This window comes from Corticium candelabrum, chromosome 15 (genome assembly GCF_963422355.1).
Source record: "Corticium candelabrum chromosome 15, ooCorCand1.1, whole genome shotgun sequence".
In the NCBI taxonomy this organism is placed as follows: Eukaryota; Metazoa; Porifera; class Homoscleromorpha; order Homosclerophorida; family Plakinidae; genus Corticium; species Corticium candelabrum.
Window position 1 is genome coordinate 2,724,670 of NC_085099.1, and position 24,926 is coordinate 2,749,595.

The window sequence follows — 24,926 nt, forward strand, 5'->3', positions numbered from 1 at the left end:
TCCTTTCTAATTCTAGTGTAATCCGGGATCTTCCCGAACTGACATTTGTTGAAATAGCGGCTCGATTTGATGTTTTACTGCTTTCCATACGTGTAGCCGACTTGCTATCCGTCGCAAAAACATTCAATCCAATGGATGAGGAGTCGCCAACCGACGTCGAGAGTCTGAGCAACTGCGATGCTGATCTACTGGCCAAACTAGAAGAACAAAATCGGTACGTAGTTGCATAAGGCGATAATAGCAGCACGTGTGTGTGCGCGCACGCAACCCGTATTTTACCACTCAACAGAGTGCTGGAAAGTGACGCGAAAGGGCTAACGCGGGTACCTGCAAGGCCGTCGTCGTTAGCGAAGAAAGAGGATAGCAAGGTGTGCGTGCTTTGTTGTCCGGATGGTGTTATGGTCGTGCGCGTTAGCCTGTCTTTTGTGTTTGCAGCCGCATAAGAGCGGATTGAACTTAGCTATAGAGCAAGTTGTCAAGAAACTGACGTCCTTGTCCGGCAGCCCTAAACGTGGAAGTAACCAGGATGTTCCAAATGTAAGCACATACTCTGTGTGTGAATGTGGGTATTGTGTTATCGTATGTCATTGGGATATGCGTGGTTTCATAGCGGCCACATTTGTCGGTTAAGTTAATTTAATTGTTGGTGTATAATTAATTAATAACTATGTAGGTTAAGTACGGGTGGCTTCTCTATTGGTTTAAGTAAGCGTTGGTTAATTGATTAATTAATTATACTATATGATTAGCTAACTTTGTGTTTACAGCCTGGGTATGCATAGCACAGCAGACTTATACCCCGTTTACACGAGCACTTACACGAGCACTTACACGAGCACTTCTAAGCTGGCCGAGCCATTCCAACTCGGCTCGGTATTTCTAGCCAGGCCAGCGGGCACCAGCCGGGACTGGCTTCGGTACATTGTGTAAATGCATAGAGTACTGGAAAACGGGCCGTGCATGCTCATTTGGTAGTTTTGCGTAGCCAGACCCCTTTCCACCGCGTCATACTTCCACGCGAAAATGGCACATATAGTAGAGCGAGACAGAGACTCTGTGTCTTATCCAATTATGGAGCGACCAAAATGAGCAAGAAGTTTAGCTTTGAACTTCGTTGCTGCATATGCACAACAGTCGCCTGGCGATAGACCTACGACGTCTTGTATATGTCCTACACATTCTCGATATGACTGTTGTAAAGCCATAGCGAGCAGCTTGGCTTCTGTCCGTTGCAAACAAACGTGAGCTAACACGAGCTATGTCAAGCTCAAGTAACTAACACACGTTAGTGACACGCATTGGCTTTCTTTTGTGGAGTGTGTCGTGTAAATGCGGGCTGGAATACTGGGCTGGCATGGGCTGGTGTGGCTCAGCTTGGCTTGCTATGCGTGCTCGTGTAGATGGGGTATATGGTTGTAATGTTTTCAGATCTGTTTGTGTGTTTATCTGTGTATCTGTCTCTGTGTGTATGCTGTCTGTCTGTCTATCAAAACTACAGCTGCAAGCAAAAGAATAAGTCTGTCTCTCTGTCTTTCTGTCTGTCTGTCTGTCTGTCTGTCTGTCTGTCTGTCACGGCTCGGCCCACGATTACAAGTACTTGTGTAAACGGGGTTTACAGAATTGAAAATTGATCAACACTAGACTCTGGCTAGCTGTCTGTCAGTGTGTCTCTCTGTCTCTCTGTCTGTCAATACATATATTTCAAACATCAAACTATAATAGATATCAGCAAAAGGCAAAAAATTAAAGTTCGCAAGCTACATGAAAATACACATATGTGTACTGAACACATAGCAGCTAAAAAATTATGCTACTACCCAGCTTTCAGCCAACTAATGGCTGAAAAACTGGGTGCTGCTGTCTGTCTGTCTGTCTGTCTATCTTTGTGTCCGTCTGTCAGTCTGTCTGTCCATCTGTTTGTCTTCAAAGGTTTAATTCTGAGATAATGCACACTTTACGGTTGTCATGTGGGGTGTGCAATCCCATCCTAGATGGCTTCTACATGCTTATCAACTCTTCCACATCGTGCCTACATTTTCGTCTCATCCCCTGTTTACTTACATTGGATTTCAAACTGTCTGCGCTTCATAGAAGGGTCACAGGCAAATCTTTTAGGACAGGTTTCACAGTACAGTATTTTTACAGCTACCAAACTACTTGAAATGCTAAGCCAAAATCGATTGCCGGTGAAGACTTTTCTTATAATGTTTGGATTCTAGATGCCCACCACAGAGGAAGACATCTATTTGGCATGGGGTGCAATTATTGCCAATTGGGAGGAAACGTTCCATAAGAGACCAAAATACATCAAACAGTTGGTCAGAGATGGTATTCCTGATGCAGTACGAGCGTTAGCGTGGCAACTCTTGTCGAATGCATTTGACTCTCCTATGAAGGACACATACGTTGAATTAATGGAGGTGAGAACGATTTTTAGTTGGTTAAGTTTGACACTCGTTGTATACTTGTGTATTTAGCTGCCATCGCCGTCTGAAAAACAGATTCAGAGAGACATAGCACGGACGTTTCCTCAACACAGCTTCTTTAAGGATCACGATGGTGTGGGACAGGAGTCGCTGTTTCATGTCGTAAAGGTAGTTGCAACACTTGCTATTATAATCAGGGTGTTGTGGCTTGAGTCTTGGTTGTCTTGTAGGCATACTCTTTGCATGACAAAGAAGTCGGCTACTGTCAAGGCAGCTCGTTTATTGTTGGTATTTTGCTTATGCAGGTGAGGTTTACTGTCAGCAGTCGTTGATTGGTCAGTTGTTAGGTAAATCTTAATGTTGGAAAATGGAGCATGAGGTACAGTGTGCACACGAACTTACTTCGAATTACTGGCATTCTTTTTGGCAATCGCTGATCACTTGGAATGCTTAATGTGAATAGATTTGTTTTAATTTAAGAGGCGTGAAGGTGCTACTTGTGTTTTGTTCCTTATTATGTCTGTTCTTTGTTGTGTTTGTTTCTCATTATGTTTGTTCGTCATTGTGTTTGTCACTGCAGTATTTATGCATCTGGCGGTATGATGTGACGTCAGTGCTCTGAATTTACTCTAGAAACAGTATGATATCTCACCTAACATAATCGTGTACAGTATAGTACATGTACAGTATGTGTGAAGCAGCGTTTGCTTCTTGGGGAACAAAAGTTGAGACATTTTTTTGTTTTGTGTTCATTTGGTTGTTTGTTTGTTTGTTTGTGTGTGTGTGTGCATGTGTGTGTGTGCGCATGCATTACGTGTGTGCGTGTATGTACGTGTGTGTGCATGCTCAGCCGCTTGTGCAACACTCTAGAGGCAGTCAGTTTGCGTTGTTAGCACTTGAATACATTTCATATAATCCCTTATTACACAAGACATATTTCTTGGTTAATTGTCTAAATTGATTGTCATTTGGTTTGTTGTGAAGATGCCAGAAGAAGAGGCGTTTGCCGTCTTTGTTAAAATAATGCAAGACTATGGAATGAGGCGGCTATTTACTCCCACTATGTCAAGCCTGAATTTATGCTTTTATCTTCTAGAAGCACTCATACAGGTACATTGCAAACACGACTTCGATTTAGTTTATGTAAGGAGACACGTTATGGTGTTCTTAGGAGTCACTTCCGGATCTATATACACACTTTCAGGCTCAAGGATTTTTTACTTCCATGTGGTCATCGTCTTGGTTTCTTACTATGTTTGCAACTACACTGCCACTTTGCATCGTGTTTAGAATAATGGATTTGTTTCTACTCGAGGTGCTTATGCAATCTGATTTTAACGTTAATGTATTGTGTGAGTGTCGCCTGATTTGCAGGGAATGGAGATTTTGTTTAGAGTTGGTGTGGCTTTGTTGGAGTGGAGTAGAGAGCAGCTGTTGCAGATGGATATGGAGGCAATGCTACGGCATTTTCAGAAAGATATGTGTACGATTCACGAGAGAGACCCGGAGGCGCTGATAGCTGCTGCATACCAAGTCAAATACAATACAAAGAAGATGAAACGGTATGCTGTGCCCTTAAAAAAGTTGATGTCCTTAGGAAGATAGATAGGTGAATGTGATGGGGTCAGCTAGTAAGTATACTGAGATCCTTCGCTGTGGCTGCTGTCGTTGACAGAAATCTAGCAGAAAAATATGGCAATGATATAGGATTATGCATACATACTTTACTTTTGTCATCATGAAGTTAGTATGGCTCAAACTACAGCATGTATAACAACAACTTGTTTGAGTGCCACTTGTGTATACCATAGCTTACAGGTTTGCATTGGACTTTACTACTATGGCAGGCCTAAAACTATAGTACATATTCATGTGTATGATCTGGTCTGACCATCTTCTTTTATGAAAAAACAAGTGTTGTGAAGGAAGTGTTTGTAGACAATGGCCTTGAATGGTTGACTCATTACTCAACGTACTAATGTTCTTTAATAGACTTGAGAAAGAGTATGAGGTGATGCGAGAGAGAGCTTCACAGGAGCACGAAGAGAACAGAGTGAGATGTGTTATGGTCGTTGCTTTTTTGGACTCTGTACTAGGTATACATGATATCTCTGCAGAGACTGAGAACAGAGAACAAGATGCTACAGGACAGAGTGAATCACCTTGAACTTGAAAGCACATCATTAGCCGGGCGACTAATCGAGGTAAGTAGTTCACAGATTGGTTGTATTGAAGTATAGTTTGCTAAGCTTGTCAAATATTGCTTAGGGTCAAGTGAACTCAGCACAAGAAGCCGAGGACTTATTTGCAATGCGACGTGAACTAGCTGGTCTTCGGAAACATGATGCCGAAGTGGCCGAGAAGCTCCGGGAGGCAGAACTCAGAGTGTCAGAGCTGGAACAAATTGTGCACTAACTAGTTTTACAGTCAATCATTATCAGACTAAGGTTATACCTCTCTTTAGAATGACGTCGTTGAGGCCATGAGAAGAGACACAACGCCATCTGATGTTTTAGAGAATGGCACTGCTGTCAAGCAGCAGAATGTCACGTTATGTGAGTCTAGTGAAACCGTCAGACTTAGAGCAGAACTGACACTATTCCAGAAGAAAGATCAGGAGTCGACGAATACGATTAATATGCTGCAAAGAGAAGTCGAACACCTCAGAAAACAGGTACGTGCCATCGTTAGTTAATCTAAAGGCCGGTTCACAATATCTACGTTAGCACCAACAGAATGTAACGAACGTTTCATTGCGAACCGGGTTATTGTTTTTTCACGTTACGTTACGTTAGATTACGTAGGATTATGTTGGTGTGGAAAGGAACAAACGAAACGTTTGATCAATAGCCATTGTGCAAGGAATCACGTGCATGGTTATGGTAGCGCGTGGCAATTTGTAAATTATAGAGGAAAAACTACTTGAAGCCGTCAACAGCTACTCTCACTTGCGGCTAGTGATTTCTCGTGCATACAAAGATATCATTGCCAAGAACATGCTTGGAAAGAGGTGTCTGCTATCGTGACGTCACGTTGTCTACGTTGGCCTACGCTAAATTGCAAACATCACCCACAGAATGTTTGTTACGTTTGTTCCGTTCCGTTCCGTTGGTGCCAACATAGATATTGTGAACTGGCCTTAAAGGAACACTTCGTCGTTTATCGCAACACCCACGCAAACTTGATTGCATAGCTACGCAATCAAGATAGAAGGTTGGTCTGAACTACAGGCAAAACTGGATATGAGAGCGGTAGATATTAGCAGCAAATATCCTGAAAAACGGAGCCCATACGATGGTGCCTCGCTACCATCAAAATGCTAGAAGACACTCACGAGACGTTGAGAAAATGTGCTTGTGAGTTATGAAACGGGCATGGATGCGCATGCAAGGCTGAACGGACCAACTGCACTGCATTTGTGCACTTGCACTTATCACATGACCTACTTATCACTTACCACGTGATCATCGTATGCGCTCTGTTTTCACGCTGATATGTAGCACTCGCATGTTCAAACCTGGTTTATTGTAAAATGTAACCTATTGGGTGCCTTGGACCTGAGGAAAGATGACGAGGTGGTTTGCATGCGACCCGAACTCTGCTTCAACAACGAGATTGCAAAATCGCTTCTGTACGTTTTCGTTATTTGTAACGGTGACTATGCTCTGATGTGCAGCTTTGCCTGTAGTTCAACCCAACCTTCCAAATTGATTACGTATAGTATGCAATCAAATTTGCAGGGTGTACCGCTAAACGACTGAGTGTACCTTCAAGGCCGTGTTTCCACTAGCTGCACCGTAAACTAGTTTAGCTTAAAACATGTTTATGAACCAAGCCAGTTCAAGAAAGCAACTGTTTCTACTAGGAACTTGCACATCCAGATGTGCAAGACAAATCGTATGGTAGTATTTGTCGAGCGAGGCTTGCTTTAAAAAGTATCGGGGTCCCCTGTCACCGAGTTAGGCAACTGTTGTTGTCACTTATTCAGCATCTACAGTAGTAGGAATTTGCATGATGATGGCCAAGGATACCTACCGTCTGTTCTCGTGATCTCTCCATAGCTACTGATTTTCTCCTTTAGTTAATGACCCTTACATCTTACATTTTTTCAAGGCAATCCTATACCAGCAAAACAGCCAATAATATCATTAAAACGTCATCAGGAGCCATCGTAAGGAAGCGCACTATTGTCATGTGACCATTAAACCTAAACCACTTTTGCTAAACTATGGCCGTGTTTCCACTAGCTGCACCTTAAACTAGTTTAGCTTAAATGCGTTTAAAAAGTAAACCAGTTCAAGAAAGTGACTGTTTCCACTAGCAACTTGCACATCCGGGATATGCGAAACAAATTGTCTAGGAAAGCCTTATTTTGAAGTGTTGGGCTGCTCTGTCGTCGAGTCAGGGCAACTCTTGGTTGTCACTGATTCAGCTGCTAGTAGGAATTTGCATGACAATGACCAAGGACACCGTCTTCTCTCTCTCTCTCCGTAGCTGCTGATTTCTTTCCCTTAGTTAACTATTGACTCTTACATCTTTTAAGGCAATCCTATCCTAGCAAAATAGTCAATATTATCAAAACAGCATTGTCAGAAGCCATCTAAACAAGCGTGCTACTGTCACGTGACAGTTAAACCTAAACCATATTGCTAAACCTACTTTAAAGAAAGCGGTTTAGGTATAGAATATAACTGGTTTAGTGCAAGTGAAACAGGTCAATTCTTAAACCAGTTTAGCTTTTAATTAACCACTTGTTAAACCGGTTTAGGCGCTAGTGGAAACGCTTTAGGCGCTAGTGGAAACGCATCCTACATATGAAACATGTTTAGCAAAAGCTGTTTAGGTCTACGTTTAAACAGGTTTTAACATGTTCAAGCCCTAGTGGAAACGTGCCCTAAGAATATTGAAGTAATTCCTAGAAGTTCATGTTGTGGGCACAAGAAACTACATAAACAATTATAATAGAGATCCCACACCGAAATATGTAATGGATGTGAATCCAGCCGATTTCTCAGTAGACCGTAGCTATAGGCTAATGTGCGTCATGCACAGGGGTTGGCAACAAATGCTGGTGGAGCCGAATCATGCAGACCAAACGATTCTTACGTATAATTCAGTAACTCAGACAATGATCAAGACATTGTCACTGCTTGCAACCAACTTGTTTTCTGGCCTTTTCTGAACGGTAATTTATCCACTGAGTGATGATTACATTGTAGGAATCGAAGTTCTAGCATTGTGTTTGGACTTCTCACTCTATCTCTGTTATAGCTTGCTAAAGCAAGACTAACGATGTCGAGCTCTTCTACTGATGGTGACGGGAGCGGTTCAGTGTCGTCACGAACTACCAGTCCTTCGAGGCAGTCACCAACAAAGAGTATCAAAAAGGAATGGGTGTGACGAAGAAATTGTGTTTCACGTAATGGTTGCCTGAAATTCTCTCTACGTTATGGTTAATTATTCAGTAAGCAGGGCAGCTGTGGTGTCTTACACACGTTGTACATACAGGTGGACGTACAGCTAACTTTCTGTATTCTACAAATTGATAGAAAAGTCTATATTAGATGATGACTTCAGTCGTCCTTGTGTCAGTTGTGTTGACAATTAGGTGGTAGTCAATGGGTGGGCTTGTTTGTCGTGTCTTGCAAACGATTGCCAAACGTTGGCACAAGGTCGATATTCTGAAAGATACCCAGATACATGTGTGAGAGTTGATCGTCGGTGTGTGATTGATAATGCATACAGATTTTACCTCGGTTGGTCTGAGAAATGTTAGTAGGCATAGTAACAAGAAGTCGATAATGACAATACAACTGTAAATAATCCCGCCAACAGGTCGGCCACGACAATATCTGAAAATAAACGTTCGTTTACATCACTAACAGACTCAATTTGTGTGACAGTAACAGTTGATATCAATTTGACATGCTGAAACCTTCAGAATAGTGAATCAGTATGCATTTGTGATATTCTTCTCTATCTGGGGTTAGATGTTTAGATATTTAATATATATATATATATATATATATATATATATATATCATTATACATTATACATGTGTACATATATATATATATATATATATATATATATATATATATATATATATATATATATATATATATATATATACATGTATATATAATCATTATATATAATCATTACATATTATACAGTCTAGGTTTCAGCATCTGTGTACCAGATTGGGCAGCATATGTGACAGTAAGCACTGATTGACAATGCAAACATGAATCAGCTACAATGAAGGAATTTCACTTTGATGCTCACCTTTGGAGTCGGTCTACGAATGTGAGTTCACGATCTCTAGTGACAATGTCATACACCTGCACGCAAAGTTTGAAAATTACGTTTGCAATATCGTCGTCGATTGGATTTGGAGTCTGACTGTTTCGGTTCTTGCTGCTATGTCCTTCCATTGATACATAGCAGCAACTCGCCTGTGATAGTCGTCCGGATCAGGCCTCTTGCCCAGATTAATGAGTTCGATAGCACTGTGAAGTCCGTCGACCATAGCTGCAAGCAATCAAACATCAGGTATATCATGTCTGTCGAAGTTCAGTTTGATTGGAAGCGGTCACTCCAACGTACATTTGACACGAGGTTCTGCAAGTCGAATCATGTCATCCGGAAGTACTTCCGGTACTCCTCCAACTCTCGTACTCACAACCAGCAATCTAACACAAAGCGACTCACATCACATCATACCATCTAAACATGATCAGAGTGTACATGTACCCGCAGCTGGCCGCTTCGACAATCGCTATGCAGAAAGCCTCTGTGAGTGATGTGTTTAAAAAGATGTCACCTTGTACTAGAACCTGTACACACAGACCATACAACTTGGCCACATGCAGAACGTTTTCCTCACTGACGTTTGGAACGTCGGCGTGATCAACTGGCCCGAGGAGTTTGACTCGACCGTGCAGTTGGTGTTTCTCTCTGACTTCTTCTAGAAGAATTCTTTTTGGTCCATCCCCACCTGACAATGTAACATCGGTTGCCTAGCAGTGTCGCTAAGAGTACAAGTTTCATACCAATCAAGAAGTCTACGTTGTCGTGGTCAGTGCAGATAGCTGGTATAATGGCGGCTAATAGATTCATTCCCTTGCGATATACCAGACGGCTCATAACAACTACTGTGACTAGACAAAATCAAACAGGCAAAGTATTGCCATACAGCCCTATTTGTTAGTTATCAAATTGTACTTACTTCGTCCCAAAGCCCGAGCTGACGGGTTAGGTACAAACTGCGATGAATCCACCGCATTGGGAATGACCGACACTATTGACGGTTGAAGTCCCGCTCGTAAGACGGTGTTTTCTTTGCTTGTATTAGAAACACAGATGACGTGGTTGACATTAGCCAGAGACAATTCTAGCAGTTTGTTTGTGATGATTGAGCTGGCGTCGGCAAACCCAAACAGAGAGTGATCCGTGAAGACAGTTTGAAGTCCCATAGTCTGAGAATGCATGATAGCCTCTTGACCCAAAACAGAGAAAGCCTACGAAGACGCTCACTGCGAAGAAATCAAATCAACAGAGTCTAATCCAACTTACAGAATGAGCATGAACTATAGTGATGGACTCTCGTACAAAAATATCTCGAAACAAAGGAAGGGTAGTAATACAGGTTGGCAGTGCGACACCATTATAGAACGTCGCCACTGGAAGGTAGTACACCTGGAATGGCACAGAGTGTACAACTCAACTCGTCCACAATACGTACTCACATACAAAGACCTTCAGATAGTTTGTCAGATAGCGTATCCCAGTTCTGTTACCATAAGCATGTGTGACAACAACAACCTGCATCGAGCAGCAATTTACGTCATTTGTTGATGCCAAACAGACGATCAAGGCTCGAGGGTCCAGCCGGTCAATCCCATTACAAAGAGAAAGACCAGAGAGAATGACTGGGTGGACACTCGAGCCTAATAGACGATCATGTGATCTGCAACTTAATTAAAGCTGCTGTGTATAAGCTCGTGAAGAGTGACCTTGTGGCCTTGTTCAATAAGACATTGAGATAGCTGATAAATGTGACTCTCCACTCCACCCACATTGGGATAGAAGAAATCGGACACCATGCTGACATTCAAATGAGACAAAATTAGTCACAAAGACGTGATATCAAACCAAAAATTAATCAAATTAAATTAGAATTAAAATCAAAATTAAATCAAAACTTTAATTATCGATAAATCAAAATTAAAATCAACAATTACCGGCAAATCAAAGTTTAATTAAATCAGCATACAAAATCTGACGTCAAAATGTATAAGTACAACAACACCCATATGCAGGCAGACAGATTAGGCTTAGGTAACTGTTTTGTTACAAGCCGGTCTAGCCCTAGCTGCCAAGCCTGGATACCTCAACGACAGCAAGACACAATGTTTGCTGTGAAATTAATGGAGTATATCCAATTGATGATTTGTGGAGGTGTCACTCACCCAACACTGCCACAGGACAGCACATTTAGCTTACAAAGTTTGGTCGATCTCAGATTGGCAAGGTCGGTCTGCATGTGGTGGACAGATCTCAATGACTTACAAGTGGGTTACAAAAGTAGCCGAGTCAAAAATTTCTAATGATCATGATTAGATAGCATCGTTCGAAAATTTCCTAGCTGTCTGAGTGTATTGATATTTATGGCCATGGCTTGAGACTCCATAGTGATTACTCTGATTTCGCACCGTTTTTAAGAGGTGAAGATGCATTAATTCAATTAAACGACTACTGCATTCTGTAGTTGAACTAGAGCACGACAAGAACACAAACTTTAGATCTTATTCTATCTGTTAATTAATCCCACCCCTATCATTCCCGGATTCTCATCAACTGTACAGTGTACTCGAATTTCCCAATGCTAAAGTATTATATTATATCTTAAGTTAAACAATTATGTATTATTATATCAGTCAAATCTCGTATAATTAGCAATACTAGAGTTCATCTAATCTGCTACAGACTGTGCCAACCAGATTGTGTGTCTTTCTTTCTCTGCCATCAATCACATCGTATTTCAGTCTTTGCTTCCCTGATTTTAATTTACAACATAGATAGGTGGGTCGATTTTGCGAATGAAGCTTCGTTCGAGAGAAAAGCTTGATTGCAGTCTCCGCATGCGCAGTCTTAGAGGCATGCGCATTGCTACACTGTATGTTTGAGTGAAGGCCTCCTAGGCACTTGGCTTTGTCAATGTCTATGGAAGCTAGTTAATTTGGACTGGCTTCTATGAACTCTGCCAAGACGTGCGTGTGGTTTGTTGTTGATTCTTTGTATCGTGCAGCGTTAGCTAGGTTCTACTGTCACGCATGCGTATTCATTATTGCAACAGAGCGCGCGGAATTTAAAGGTACGTGACCGAATGGTTTCGTGTTTGAATAGTGACGACTGACTATGATGATAATCGATGAGGCACAGAGTGAGGAGTGAGGAGTGAGTGGACGACAGCAAAGCTACCACCTGCAGAGCCAAACTCTAGGCAACTAAATATTTAATTAATATATTAAAATTAAAAATTATATCATTGTGTCTTGCTGAGATAAAGCTACGACCAAGTTATCTAGGTTATTTCGGGTATAGTGTGCTGTAAATAGTGGAGTGGATATTTTCAGGCATGTTGGTGTTTTGTGTTGCTGTGTTGTTCACATCAAGGATGACAGATGTCTGAGTGCAGTGTGTTGGTGGACCGTAGGCCCACATGCAATTTTAAGAAAGTCTTTTAAATTAATTAACAACATTGGATTTCCGCTGATTCTTGGAGCTGGCAGTAGTCTCTAACTTGCTTAATTTATTAACACACTACAATACTTCCTTCATATTGGGATGGTGATCTAGCATCATCGTCAGAAGTCAAATTTATAGCAGATGCTTTACGGAAATAGAGACGTGTCTTACATGAAATGAGCGGATAGAGTAGACCATAAGCGGATACGTTGTGTCATGAGTAGAATGTGATTCTCAACCACTATTTAGAATAGCCACATACATTTGGGCAAGGATGCACCAATGGACTTTACTGACTTTACTGTACAGTCTTGTACTCAGATTCAGTTGCATCTTGATAGCTTCTATTGACTGCATGTTGAGCTACTAAGCAGGTGAGTTGTAATTGGATTTGTCTCTGTCACTGAGGAACAGCTTGAATTAGACAAGGATTAAATCTGTTGAGCATGTGTACATCATATTAACAGCTTTACCTCACACATCCATCTCTATTACTTGTAGCTACTGATACCCCGTACATCTAACTTTAGCCTTGATTGTTCTCCTATCCAGTTGCAAGATGATGTTTCTAATGTCACTAATTGGATACAGCATCCTACTACATTGCAGCCAATCGGTTGATTCTTACAGTGGAGGCACGATTGTAGAAATTTGTGGCTTTTTATCAACAAAGTTGATCTGTGTGATGTCTGCTATTGTTTGTGTGTGCTCGAGTGTTGGCAAATTAACAATGGCTGTATGCATTTCTTGTATTGCAGGTTCTGGTTTGGAAACTCTTTCAGATATTGCTACTTGGTCGTGTCTAGAGACAGAGGCTATTTTTGTTCAAGTTGTAATTAGAATAAATGAGAGTGGTTTTGATGCTCAAGCGTTGAGGCTGTTGGACAGTAGCTGCAAGCCTCAATTCATTGATCAATATTTGGAGTGGATTTTCACTGCTAATGAATGTGGAAGCAGAGTTCTGGCTGCGGGACAGTTTCGTGTGATCAGCAATGTGGTAATTGAGTTATTGATTATTAAACTGTAATGTTGTTACTTTGAGAATGGATTCAATAATGTCTCATTAGCCACCACTGGTGTTTAGCTTTTCTAGTAAAAATGTTTCAGCTGTTTTTACTGTAGCTGTTTGCAGCACCCAGTTATAATGAATGCATTAAAAGGCTGTTCATACAAACTGTCGTGAGTATTTCCAAGATTAGAAAGGTGGACAATGCATGATTATGATATTTCTAGGTATTGGATGGTAACACGTTTCGGTTACACTAGGAAAAGAGCAGGCTTCTATTAGAAGATTGTTATATGTATTGATTTGTAATGGTCTAACATTCGGCATCTAACTTAGTATGTGCTTTGTTGCATTTTAAATTTAAAAATTAGCGCAGAGGCTGCAGACAGCTATTCATTGTACAGTACAGTAAGTTACTGTCATATGCTATAACTGTGTGTGTTTGTGATGTTTATCAATAAATTAAATGAAGCGTTTGCTTAAGCCAAGCGATGCTTCAAATGTAGTGTAATTCTGTTTTCTTGAGTTAGTTAGTTTGCATCATCAGCCTGTGGCTAAAAGTTGTTTGTTCTCCATGTGTGTACAAATACTCATTCATTTGTGTGCATTTGTGCACGCGTGTGCACACACACACTCACACACACACACACACACACACACACACACACACACACACACACACACACACACACACACACACACACACTCACGTGTTGGAATCTCTTGTGTATACACTATTTTTTGTGTTCTACAGTTAAGCCTATGGTATGACTCAGGAGAGTATGATATGGCTATAACTTGTGCCTATCCTATCAGTGACTCTGGTTTTCATCAAAATATGGATCAGACGTCTGGTGTTGTAGTGCCGAGGCTGAGATGGGCCCTGCTTCCCATCTCCAATGAAGGAACAAACCTTGCAGACGTCCCAATTACATTTAAGCCATCAAGTAGCTACATTGGAGACTGGAAAGAAGGAGGATCTTTGATGGTGATGGTTGAAACAGGTACCTCTTGCAGTTATTGGTGTCTCACTTTCTATTACTGAGTATCATTTGGTTATTAGAAATCACCAGTGTACTGATGAGTATATATGGAGGTGAGTCAATCGTGTTGACATTGGTGAGCTGTTCCCTTCATTTTGTACATACAAATGGATCCAAGAGTAAACCAGTTCATTTGCTGGAACAAGGGTGATTAACTTGAACAGTTAATTGGCATCTATCACTTGTAGGTCATAATGTCTTTTTGGTGCAGTTGTCCAATGAGAAAGGACAGTTACTTTGGTGAGAGTAAGGCCTTTGACATAAACTCTGTTGGATTTGTCTTCAATTTGTTGGATGAAGTAAGACAAGCTGCTTTTGCTGACGTGAAGCATGCCGTTCTCATGTGTAGTGCAACTGTTTGTAAGCAAGGATACGTACATGGTTATGAAAAAGTACCAAAGGTTTGTGTGTAATGTACTCGATGCTTATTTGTTACAATTTGTTCACGTACGTGGTTTGCTAATTAATTTCATGGTTACTTTATTGCTTGTTTGACCATTTTGTGTTCTAAAGTTTGCAGCAAAGTTACATTTCATTGCAATCATAAGTACTAGTTGTTTTCTCTTTGTGTGTGTGTGTGTGTGTGTGTGTGAGAGCAATAATTAGGTTTTTCTTGCAAGTTGAGGTTGGTTTCTGAATTTATTTTATTTGTTGTCTAAAAAGTCTGACATCACCAACAGTAGTATTTTGTTGGGCTCGAAAGCCAATGAAAAAAGGTTGCTAAATTAATGGTCTCACTTTATTGCCATGTGATGTTTGCTATTTTGGTTATCGTTTCTGCTTGTCTACATATTGTGTGTTAGATCTCTGTGCTAATTAACTGGGATATCTGTTTGTCAACTTTAGTGTCAAACATATTACTATCCCTCTTTTTGTGACCCTATTGGGAAATTCAATTCATCAATGTCTGTGAATTTTACATCTGGTCTGCTGACTGTTCGCAAGGATCGTACTTACTCTGAAGATACGAATGTTACATTAACAGCAACATTGCCAGATACCATTAATTTAACAAAATTGCTTGACGTGTCGGATACCTTTAACTTTTCAACCGTAGCAACAACCACGTCAGTAGGAGGGCATGACAGCGACATTGAAGGTATTCGGTTGTTTGTGTTGCCACAACTGAAACTGATTGAATTTACTAACAGATGAACGAATTGATTTGGAACCTGTTCTCGTTGCTGCCATTTGTGTTGGTTGCTTTATCTGTGGTTGTGCTATCATTGGTGTGATCTGGCTGCTTGTTGGACACAAGTGCAGATCTGAGAGATTGACAAACGTCAGCTCGTCGTCTTCTTTTGTACAAGAACAATCAACTATCAAATACTTGTAGCAACGATGACACTTTTTCAATGGACTCTGGCATTTGTGATAATCCAAAGATGTTAATTAATTAAGCATTCAAGGCTGCCCTGTTGTTTATGAAGGACAAAGGAATGTACACAAATAGAAGTGTACATTCATTCAGTGCAGACTTGAAGAATATACATGAAGTGTGAATCAATGGAATGTGCAGTGGCAAGATTCAAGTTGTAGTACAGTAGTACACTTTTTTGCAAGTGACACGGTAACTTCTAAGTACATACAAAACAAAGATTGTTGAAGCACTATAGACTCAAGTGTTGGACTCTCTCCACATGACTGGCTATGGTCATGAAGATTGGGTGTGTCTGTAGGCCATGATGCCAGATGGCATATACATACATGTATTATCTATCGTCTATGTATACTATAGGTTGAGTTAGTACTAGCTTAGTTAGGTTAGTCTGTATCTTTAATAACATATTATTGTATTTTTGTGTTCTTGGTGACAAATGCCCTGGCTTCTACAGCTGAATGATGAAACCATGCTAAATAGCAAAATTGTTCTAATACACAAAACAAACTCTCTCTAATTTGAGGAATGAAAGTAAAGTTAGCTGTTGACTTCTTTACTAAATATTTGCATTTTATGGCAGTATACTGAGCATGACATCGAGAGATGATTATTTGTTCGTATTTGAATAGGAAATGATGTAGCATAGAGTATTGTGTGTGACATAGCAATAATATTGAACAATTAGGTCACTAAGTTACTTTTGCACACGTCATATTGTAGTGGCCATGTCAAGTGGCTCCGGCGCTCTTCCAGGAAGGGAAGTTGCACAATAATAATTTAATTAATAGATTATATTGTTTCAGTGTTGATTATCTAGTAAGCGTAGCTGTCTAGAAATCAGAAATCTTAGAACTCAAAACACCCCACTATGGACTGGTCTGCAGTGTTAGAGGTTCTGCAACATGCCCTCCAGTGATCAACAAAAGTTGCGTCTCATTTCTCCCAGCAGACACCACCTCCGAGCACAACCGGAAACGCCTTGAGAAAAGACCCTTGCTATGAGACTCGCGTCTAGTTACTATCAGTAGACATCGTGTAAACGAAGAGCTAAACGACATGATATGCACGCTGCTTTCTGAGCAGATTTGGAGGCGGGATTTGGTATGGAAAGTGCAAAGTTTGCAGGCTGTAAACGTGTGAATGGCGCAGGGGCGGAGTTATAGCACAAACGACGCATCTAAACTTGTGAAAGTCTGGTGTGCACACTAATCCGGTAGTGACACTCAAGCGCGCGCATCGTTTTGTACTAGCGTCACTTTGTTTTGATGTAACCGTTTGGCTCTGTGTTCTTTCGAATTAGAGTGACGAAGTCTATCAGAATGAGGTCTGTCCTGCTACAACTGAGTGTGGCTCTGGTGTTGTGCTTGATGCAAGACATTCAACGAACCTACACCTCAGGTTAGATACAGTAGAACGTTGAATACAACTTGGGCTGACATTCTAGGGACCTTAATTCCATGCCACGTATTCTTGAGTGTGTAGCTTTAGTAGGTTTACCTTTCATCATGGGTTACTTTGTGATCCCTTCAACAGAAAAGATGCTTTGGCGCCTACAACAAGAAGGGAGGAAAGGGCGTGTTTCACATTTTGACAGTTCCGCCTATTGTTTATAATGCAAATGTCCGGCGTTTGTGCAGTCCTTTGTTACAAAATTATTGTCTATGATATGTAATAAGATCACAGGTTGATGCTCTTACAGTGAAGTTTGGATATGCAGTTTAACTTGATTTTTGTAACTGCTGCACTAAAAGTAGTACAGTACAGAGTTGACAACCAGATTACAGTTTCGATAGCGATGAAATGGTGCTACTGACTTTCAGATATAACAACTTTATTACATGCCATGCCAAGTGTGCTCTAGCATAAATCCACTACCTAACTTATAATTCTCATGCAGGCTGTCATATTTTGTTGTAAATATATTTGTTGTATTAATCTGTCTCAGCTTCGAGTCTTTCTAATATGATTGCTAAGACCTGCAACTATGATGAGAATGGGAATAAATATGTGGAAGTGTCTATCTTGCAAACGGATATGGAGTGGCTCAGTGTAGCGTCTGTCAATAGCTTGAGGCTCTGGGGAAATGGTTCCCACTGCAGACATCGTTCTTGTTGCAATGGTGAAGGATGGATGTGGAGATTTAATGGTTCGCAGTGTGGTAGTCAACTGTTGGTGGATGATGACAATGAAATTATATCTAATGTGGTAAGTCTTTTAATTTGTTGTTTTGTTTAGAACCTGTTGTTACGTTTTTGGTTCGTTAGCTAGTCTGCTTGCATGTTTACACTATGGTGACTTGACATTTGACATAGACTACACAGTTAGTGTGACTGTTACTTAATTAATTTAAAAATTTAAGTTATTCCTGCAGTGGTGATATTGTGTAGTATTGATTAAAATTAACCTTTTTAGCTTTATATTGAAGAAAAAAATTCAACTAGTATCAGAAATCCTAAATCCGATATGGCTATGATCACATGTAATTTTCCAAGCGCTGTAACTGGATCTGCATCTCAACCTGTAATGGATGAAAGTGCTGACAAAGTTACAATGCCAAAATTGTCATGGTCAGTGTACCGTACTGATGGATATATTCCATTTCCTGATCCATCTGCTGCCGTTACCTTTAATCCGACAAGTACATACGTTGGAGATTGGACCGAAGGAAACTATCTACTTCTCCTGGTTCAAGCAGGTAACTTGCATGATCTGATATCTAGAATGTAGGCATTTGTAGTATTGCTGACAGGCTTTTTGTAACATGATTGTAGAAGACATCTTTTCATTACAAAAGGCATATAAGAAAAATATTCAATTGGCCGTGTACAGCTGTTCATTTAATCTAATACACGAAGGCAATGGATCACAGCAAATTGAAATAAAGCCATTAATAACCAAAGGGTCAGTATAGATATCAGATTTCTATCTACTTGTTGATTACTATGAACTATAAAACAAAGGATTCTTTTTATACATTTGCAGTTGTCCTGTTAAAGATGGAAGTACTTTCTTTGGTGCAGGGGATGCCTATCATTATTTGGATGTAGCTGTGGTTATTGATATTGCACACGAAGCTGACCACCTGGGTGGTTCTGATGTCAACTTTGCTTTTCTCACTTGCACCGCCAGTCTCTGTCGGGATCATGGCGTGAACAAATACGAGCAAGTGCCTCGAGTATGCAGTATATATAGAGATATAATACTTACTTATAGATAATATATATATATATATATATATATATATATATAAGTTGTTACATGTGGTGTTTGGATGTTTATAGTGTCCAGGATACGAACCACAGTATTGTTATCAGGAAATGGAAGATGCAAACATGTCTTTAAGTGATTATTATGTATCAGGACTTCTGAAGATGCAGACTATTGGTACACCTTCACCATCAACAGTTCAAACATTACCTGAACGTTTTACCTCTACTCCTACCCCTACTCCTACTGGTGTAGACATTGAAGTTAATGATGGCGAATTAGGTGAGGAGGTTGCAGTGTCATGTCTACTTGAAGAGTTGGATAATGTGTTGTCTTTCGAAGGTTCAGATAGATCTGTGGTGTTGTCGCCATTCCTCGTTGCTGTTGTGTGCCTGTCGTGCCTGATATGCGGTTGCACTCTAGTTGCTGTACCTTGTATTATCCAGTCTCACTTTGGACGACGCAGGACACCTGCCCCGGTCAATAAGGATGAAACGGTTGAACAAGGCCAATACAGAAAGGTTGCCAAGTGTGATGCACTGTCTCTAGACTCGGGCATTCCTGGGAGTTCTGCTTCTTCACCGGTTAAACTGATGTCTAGTTTGACTTTTGATTCTCAGGTGGTATAAACTGTTTTGTTATGGAGATGGCCATGTTTTGACAAGCTGCTTGGAAATAGCATGTATGCAAAGAAATCATTTTCCTTGTAGTGTAGAGGTTGACTGTTGTATACTGGTTTTACAATACTCATTTTGTGTATAGAAGATTATTCAAGACATGCCAAGGTCCGTCTCTTATATTTACTTGTAACTGAATAGCTAAATGTATGAAATGGTGTGTGTGTGTGTGTGTGTGTGTGTGTGTGTGTGTGTGTGTGTGTGTGTGTGTGTGTGTGTGTGTCGGTGTGTGTGTGTGTGTGTGTCGGTGTGTGTGTGTGTGTGTGTGTGTGTGTGTGTGTGTGTGTGTGTGTGTGTGTGTGTGTGTGTGTGTGTATGTGTGTGTGTGATGGTGTACTATGCAACAGCTCCAGTTGAAAAGCATAATTTTCATTAAAATTACTGTTTTCCTGCTACAACTGCTATAACAACTAGGCAGCAAAACTGAACTCTAACAACAGTCATCAAAGCAACTTTTTAGGAAACAATGTTGAAATATTTGACATCAATGCGTCATCAATCTAATTTCACATTATTTGACATCAGTGCGTCATGAATCTAATTTCACTAGCATTACTGGCCTATGCAATCAGTACATGACAATCTAACATAATCCAATTCAGAGATTAGACTTTCTAGGCGTCATCTGGCAGTCTAGCCAGAAAGCTGTGAGGGTGAAGAATCTCGTATTTCTTGGTTCTAACGCTTTCCCATCTTGCTCACCTGACTGCATAGTCTAAATTAATTAATTAATTACACAACATATTGCAATACGTACTCAGTATCTGTGATCAAAGCCATGTAGCTATACTATATTTTTAGACAAGTAAGGGAGAAACTCGGCCGTTATTTGTGGCTAAATTTGTGAGAGTGGAAGAGAGCCCTACAGTTTCGCAACGCGTGTTAATCAATTAATTGTGCCCACTTCCGCTGACCTTCACAGGTGCGCCCGGAAATGACGGGTGGACTTCTACGTACACGAACATATTGTAATGCAGTGATGACGTTCAAGCTCACACGACGTTATGTAGCGTGGATTTTCGCGGACGATACAATTTGCTATTTCCTGGTGTACGATGAGGCCACTCTTACCGAGTCTGGCTCTAGTGTTGTGCTTGCTGCTGGCTATTCGAGATATCGACGCTTCAGGTTAGGTCATGCAGTAGAACGTAGGATTCTACTCTCAATTGACTTGAATTTGTAATTGTGCGAGGCCCTTGTTCGTGAGTGTGTGTTTACATGTTATGACTAGCTCACATGTATGTCGTTTACAAGAATGGGTTAGGACTTCTCATCTATTTGATATCAAAAAGGAGAGTCTGTTGTACACCACTGTATCAGTAATATGTACTTGCATGCTTTCCTGCAGTTGTACTATGTACTTGCACGCTCTTAAGCAATTATAGTATGTACTTGCATGCAATTATGCAATTATGATTATGAAACGCAATTATGATTGTTCTAGACTCTGTCATTTTACTTAATATAGACGTCTACTTGGTATTAGCATTTTCTACAGAAATTTGATTAATTTTTTCTGCGAGCTGGATCCACTAACTATAAAGTGCATTAGATTTCTCAACGAACAGTCAAGCTCTGAAAACCTTGTTGTCAAACTGATAACTATTATATAATAATTAATTACCTTTTGTCTCTGTCTGGGGCCACAAATTTAGACCTGCAGCAACAGTTTGCCCCGTCACCATGGAAATGGCAATCAGTAATTACAGTGAGAATACTACGTATTGGCAGTGATGTCTTGTATGCTTTCAAATTGCATTGGAGAGTTGCATATTGCATGTGCTTGCCAATCGATACAGTTGATGGATGATGTTCCTAGAGGGTCAAGCCGGACTAGACTTTACTTCAGTTGCTAGAAAATAATCGGTTGCTATTTTCAGTTGCTAATTGGCTGATTCGAGTTCAGTGTTTGTGGCATTTTCCTTGGTTATGGCTGAAAGATCAGATTACAGGCTATGGACATGGTCGTTGAGCTCTACCATGGCATTGATTTATTTTATCAGCGTCTGGATAGAGCATCTACTGAATTTATTTATGCTAGGCATTGAAGCATGGATTAATCGTACCTTTGTTACTGAAAATTAATTTTTAATGTAATTTAAGATTTGTGACTTGCAAGGTGATGTCCACTGTGGGTTAAATTAACTTGACTGTTGACTGACAATTTAGAGGTTTTCCATCTTTATGAAGTAAATATCTACAAGTATTGAGCCACCTTACGTATTCTTAGATTTTATTTAGTTAAGTACTTAATTATTTTTAATTATTTGTTTTATTATTTAATTAATTACTTATTTAATTATTTATTTTGTATGTATTTTGTTTGTAAATTGTGCGTTAATTGTGTTGTATTGTTAATAGCTTTCAGCCTTTCAAATATTATTTCTACCAATTGCAAGTACAATGAGGCTGGGAATCAGTATGTGGAAGTGTCTCTCTTGCGAAGGGACCTCGAAGGGCTTGGTGTGAAATCTGTCAATAGCTTGAGGTTGCGGGAAAATGGTCCTCAATGCAGTTATCATCATTGTCGTGGTCATGATCGATGGATGTGGAGATTCAATGGCTCACAGTGTGGTAGTCAGCTGTTGGTGGAAGATGATCGTAAAATTATAGCCAATGTTGTAAGTCATGTTGTTGTTTTATTTACGTATTTGTGTTGTTGTATTTTGTGGCAGCCTGCCAGCCCTCCCATTTACTGTTACAAATTTTATAACTGAAGTCTAGCAATTGAATGACAAACAAACAGATTAACACACAAAGACATGCACACGCGCGTGTGCACACACACACACACAGTAGACTACACACACACACACACACACACACACACACACACACACACACACACACACACACACACACACACACACACACACACACACACACACACACACACAGTAGACTAGACAGAAGGGACATGAGGTTCCAGTCTCTAAATGTTTGTGACTGTCCGCTGAGAGTTAGAGTCTTTCTGAGGAACACAGTCATATTGCAATTTTTGCAGCTGGATAGCAAACCTTTGTGTCTGTCTCTTTGTCTGTTTCTCTGTTTGCCTGTCTGTCTTTCTTGTTGTCTGTTTGTCTGTCTGTCAAAATCCATTTCTTAATTTGTACATCGATTCTAGTACATCTGGTAAGCAAAAGCAAACTACATAGAATGTCAGCTCAGGACACAACCTAATGAGTCATCTAGCATACATTTGATCTTTGTATATAAATACCCTATCGAATTTGATAAGTCACTATGTCTATCAGGCTTCCTGTTTGTTACATTAGCATTACATCTTTGAAGTGTCATCACAAATAGGCGTCTCCAGTATAGATCATCACCTGACTATCTGTCCATTTGTCTCTGTGTTTTTCCTGTTCCTGGTTTCGTCTGTACATTAGTGAGGTGTCTTTGATTTTTTGAGCAAATTTGATGGATATGGAAGTGACAAGACAAATTTTGACACAGAATATCTTAATTAATGGTGCATGGCCAACTTGTGTTTCATTGAACAAGAGATATTGAAGTAGAGAGACAAGAAAGCAATATAAGAACCAATTAAGAGTTTATACATCAGAGCTTGCTGTAGCATTTACAGTACCAGAATACAACAGTTGTCAGCCGTGCTGATTAATTAAACATATACGACAACAGTAGAGGGACTAGTGTGTGTGTGTGTGTGTGTGTGTGTGTGTGTGTGTGTGTGTGTGTGTGTGTGTGTGTGTGTGTGTGTGTGTGTGTGTGTGTGTCATCGCTAACACTGATTCTTGTTTATCAGCTCTTTATCGAAGAAAAGAACTCGATCATCAGAGATGTGGCAATAGTCATGTGTAGTTTTTCAAATAAGGCAGCTGTAGGTGGATCCAAAGCTGAACAGGATGAACGTGTCACAATGCCACATCTAAATTGGTCAATATATCATACTGATGATAAATTCATACCATCCATTAAACCATCTGCTGCTATTACCTTCAATCAAGCAAATACATATGTTGGAGATTGGACTGAAAAAGAGTATCTACAACTCATTGTTCGCACAGGTAACTTGCACGATATAGATTGTAAGCAACCGTGTTATTTGCTAATGGATTGTGTTCAACAATCGTGCAGAAAATATTAGTGTATTGGAAGACTTGTATAATAGAGACATTATGCTGGCTGTGTACAACTGCTCGCTTGATCTAAAACATGAAGGCAATGGATCAGAGTACTCTGAACCATTAGTATTGAATAGGTATGCATATTGATTTACTCTAGATATGGTACTTGATTAACATATTAGACAAAGATTGGTACAAGTGTATTGTTTCTAGTTGTCCGGTTATTGGTGGGAGTGATTTTTATGGAGCAAGTGCATCTGATTTCTCAAGTATGATTGTGCATATGAATCTTGCAAAACAATCTGAACGTTTAAATGGCACTGATGTGAACTTTGCTCGTCTTACTTGTACTGCAAGTCTTTGTCGGGATCACGGGGTGGAGAAATACAAGCAAGTGCCTCGGGTATGCTGTAGAGATACAATTTACATGATAGCCAGGCATTCTATCGCTTGTGTCTGTTGGTGTGTGACTCAATCAGTCTGACATTTATTAAGTCTTACGTGTGTTGTTTAGTGTCCAGGATATGTACATCATAATTGTTATCAGAAGATGGAGAATGTGAATCCTTCTCTAATTGAACATTATCAGTCGGGACTTTTGCAGATGCAGATTCCTCCTACTCGTGAACCAACTCCATCGACATCACTCACGATTTCTGTTTCTAACTCTGCTATCACCTCCACCTCTACCTCTTCTGCTGTAGTCACTAAAGCTGATGAAGATAAGTCGGGTGAGGAGGCTGGCATACTTCATGTCCTTGACAGATTGAAACATTTGTCTTGTAATATATTTAAATGTGTAGATAAATCTGTGGTGTTGTCACCACTATTTGCTACGGTTGTGTGCCTGTTATGCTTTCTATGTGGCTGTGCTTTGGTTGCCATACCTTGGATCGTGCATGTCCACTGTCATGTTCACTCGGAACTTCATAGAGCAGTCTACCAGGTCAACAGCGACGAGACAGTTGAAGAAGGGCAATGCAACAAGGATGCTAAGAGTAATCATGATGCATTCTCTCTGGACTCGGGCAATCCAGGGAGTTGTGCGCAGTCTCCTGCTAGACCAATGTCTGGTTAACTTCTGTTATTACATGGAAGCAAATTTGTTATGTAATGCTTGCATTTTAGCAAGTTACAGTGTACTTTCATTGCATTTTCTGTTTAATTAATTCACAAACATACAGTGTCTCTAGATAGATGAATGCACAAGACAAGCAATAGCTATTGTGCTAGTTCTGAGTGTCATGTGCAGTCACGTTATTTTAATTTATTGTAACTAATTAATAACTAGTAACTGTGCTCGCGTGTGCTTGGCATGCGATATGCTTCAGCCTTGGAGACCAC

General features: G+C 40.2%; 5 protein-coding genes across 8 annotated transcripts; 4 read left to right on the plus strand and 1 right to left on the minus strand.

Annotated features, from left to right (window-relative positions):
• Window positions 1–38: 38 nt before the first annotated feature.
• LOC134191662 (EVI5-like protein) lies at window positions 39–8,141 on the plus strand. Its single transcript, XM_062660278.1, has 14 exons — window positions 39–214; window positions 290–368; window positions 436–537; window positions 2,220–2,420; window positions 2,478–2,594; window positions 2,657–2,731; window positions 3,411–3,536; window positions 3,598–3,741; window positions 3,801–3,988; window positions 4,419–4,479; window positions 4,544–4,630; window positions 4,695–4,832; window positions 4,891–5,100; window positions 7,698–8,141. The coding sequence occupies exons 1-14, from the start codon at window positions 132–134 to the stop codon at window positions 7,824–7,826; spliced, it is 1,740 nt and encodes a 579-aa protein (XP_062516262.1). The 5' UTR covers window positions 39–131; the 3' UTR covers window positions 7,827–8,141.
• On the minus strand, window positions 7,967–11,560 carry LOC134191665 (phosphatidylinositol N-acetylglucosaminyltransferase subunit A-like). Of its 2 annotated transcripts, none has more exons than XM_062660284.1 (13): window positions 11,430–11,560; window positions 10,446–10,536; window positions 10,189–10,254; window positions 10,006–10,128; window positions 9,659–9,950; window positions 9,483–9,590; window positions 9,321–9,427; window positions 9,184–9,266; window positions 9,037–9,122; window positions 8,834–8,961; window positions 8,716–8,771; window positions 8,179–8,278; window positions 7,967–8,107 (listed from the first exon to the last, which is right to left on the minus strand). In XM_062660284.1, the coding sequence occupies exons 1-13, from the start codon at window positions 11,456–11,458 to the stop codon at window positions 8,042–8,044; spliced, it is 1,335 nt and encodes a 444-aa protein (XP_062516268.1). In that variant the 5' UTR covers window positions 11,459–11,560; the 3' UTR covers window positions 7,967–8,041. The 2 variants fall into 2 exon arrangements, with proteins under 2 accessions (XP_062516268.1, XP_062516269.1); XM_062660285.1 differs by having other exon boundaries at window positions 10,006–10,112; window positions 10,179–10,254.
• A 23-nt stretch (window positions 11,561–11,583) lies between these two features.
• Window positions 11,584–15,579, plus strand: LOC134191663 (uncharacterized). 3 transcript variants are annotated; one of them, XM_062660282.1, is made up of 8 exons: window positions 11,584–11,702; window positions 11,839–12,815; window positions 12,939–13,177; window positions 13,941–14,190; window positions 14,250–14,376; window positions 14,441–14,630; window positions 15,076–15,328; window positions 15,381–15,579. In XM_062660282.1, the coding sequence occupies exons 2-8, from the start codon at window positions 12,740–12,742 to the stop codon at window positions 15,563–15,565; spliced, it is 1,320 nt and encodes a 439-aa protein (XP_062516266.1). In that variant the 5' UTR covers window positions 11,584–11,702; window positions 11,839–12,739; the 3' UTR covers window positions 15,566–15,579. The 3 variants fall into 3 exon arrangements, with proteins under 3 accessions (XP_062516266.1, XP_062516263.1, XP_062516265.1); XM_062660279.1 differs by having other exon boundaries at window positions 11,839–13,177; XM_062660281.1 differs by having other exon boundaries at window positions 11,595–11,711; window positions 11,839–13,177.
• Window positions 15,580–16,790: 1,211 nt separating this feature from the next.
• LOC134191664 (uncharacterized) lies at window positions 16,791–19,601 on the plus strand. Its single transcript, XM_062660283.1, has 7 exons — window positions 16,791–17,008; window positions 17,556–17,815; window positions 18,023–18,305; window positions 18,382–18,511; window positions 18,593–18,785; window positions 18,892–19,099; window positions 19,160–19,601. The coding sequence occupies exons 1-7, from the start codon at window positions 16,930–16,932 to the stop codon at window positions 19,444–19,446; spliced, it is 1,440 nt and encodes a 479-aa protein (XP_062516267.1). The 5' UTR covers window positions 16,791–16,929; the 3' UTR covers window positions 19,447–19,601.
• Window positions 19,602–20,489: 888 nt separating this feature from the next.
• On the plus strand, window positions 20,490–24,881 carry LOC134190706 (uncharacterized). Its single transcript, XM_062659190.1, has 7 exons — window positions 20,490–20,622; window positions 21,856–22,115; window positions 23,261–23,522; window positions 23,593–23,716; window positions 23,796–23,985; window positions 24,097–24,313; window positions 24,386–24,881. Exons 1-7 carry the CDS (start codon window positions 20,550–20,552, stop codon window positions 24,658–24,660), a joined length of 1,401 nt encoding a protein of 466 aa, XP_062515174.1. The 5' UTR covers window positions 20,490–20,549; the 3' UTR covers window positions 24,661–24,881.
• Window positions 24,882–24,926: the final 45 nt, after the last annotated feature.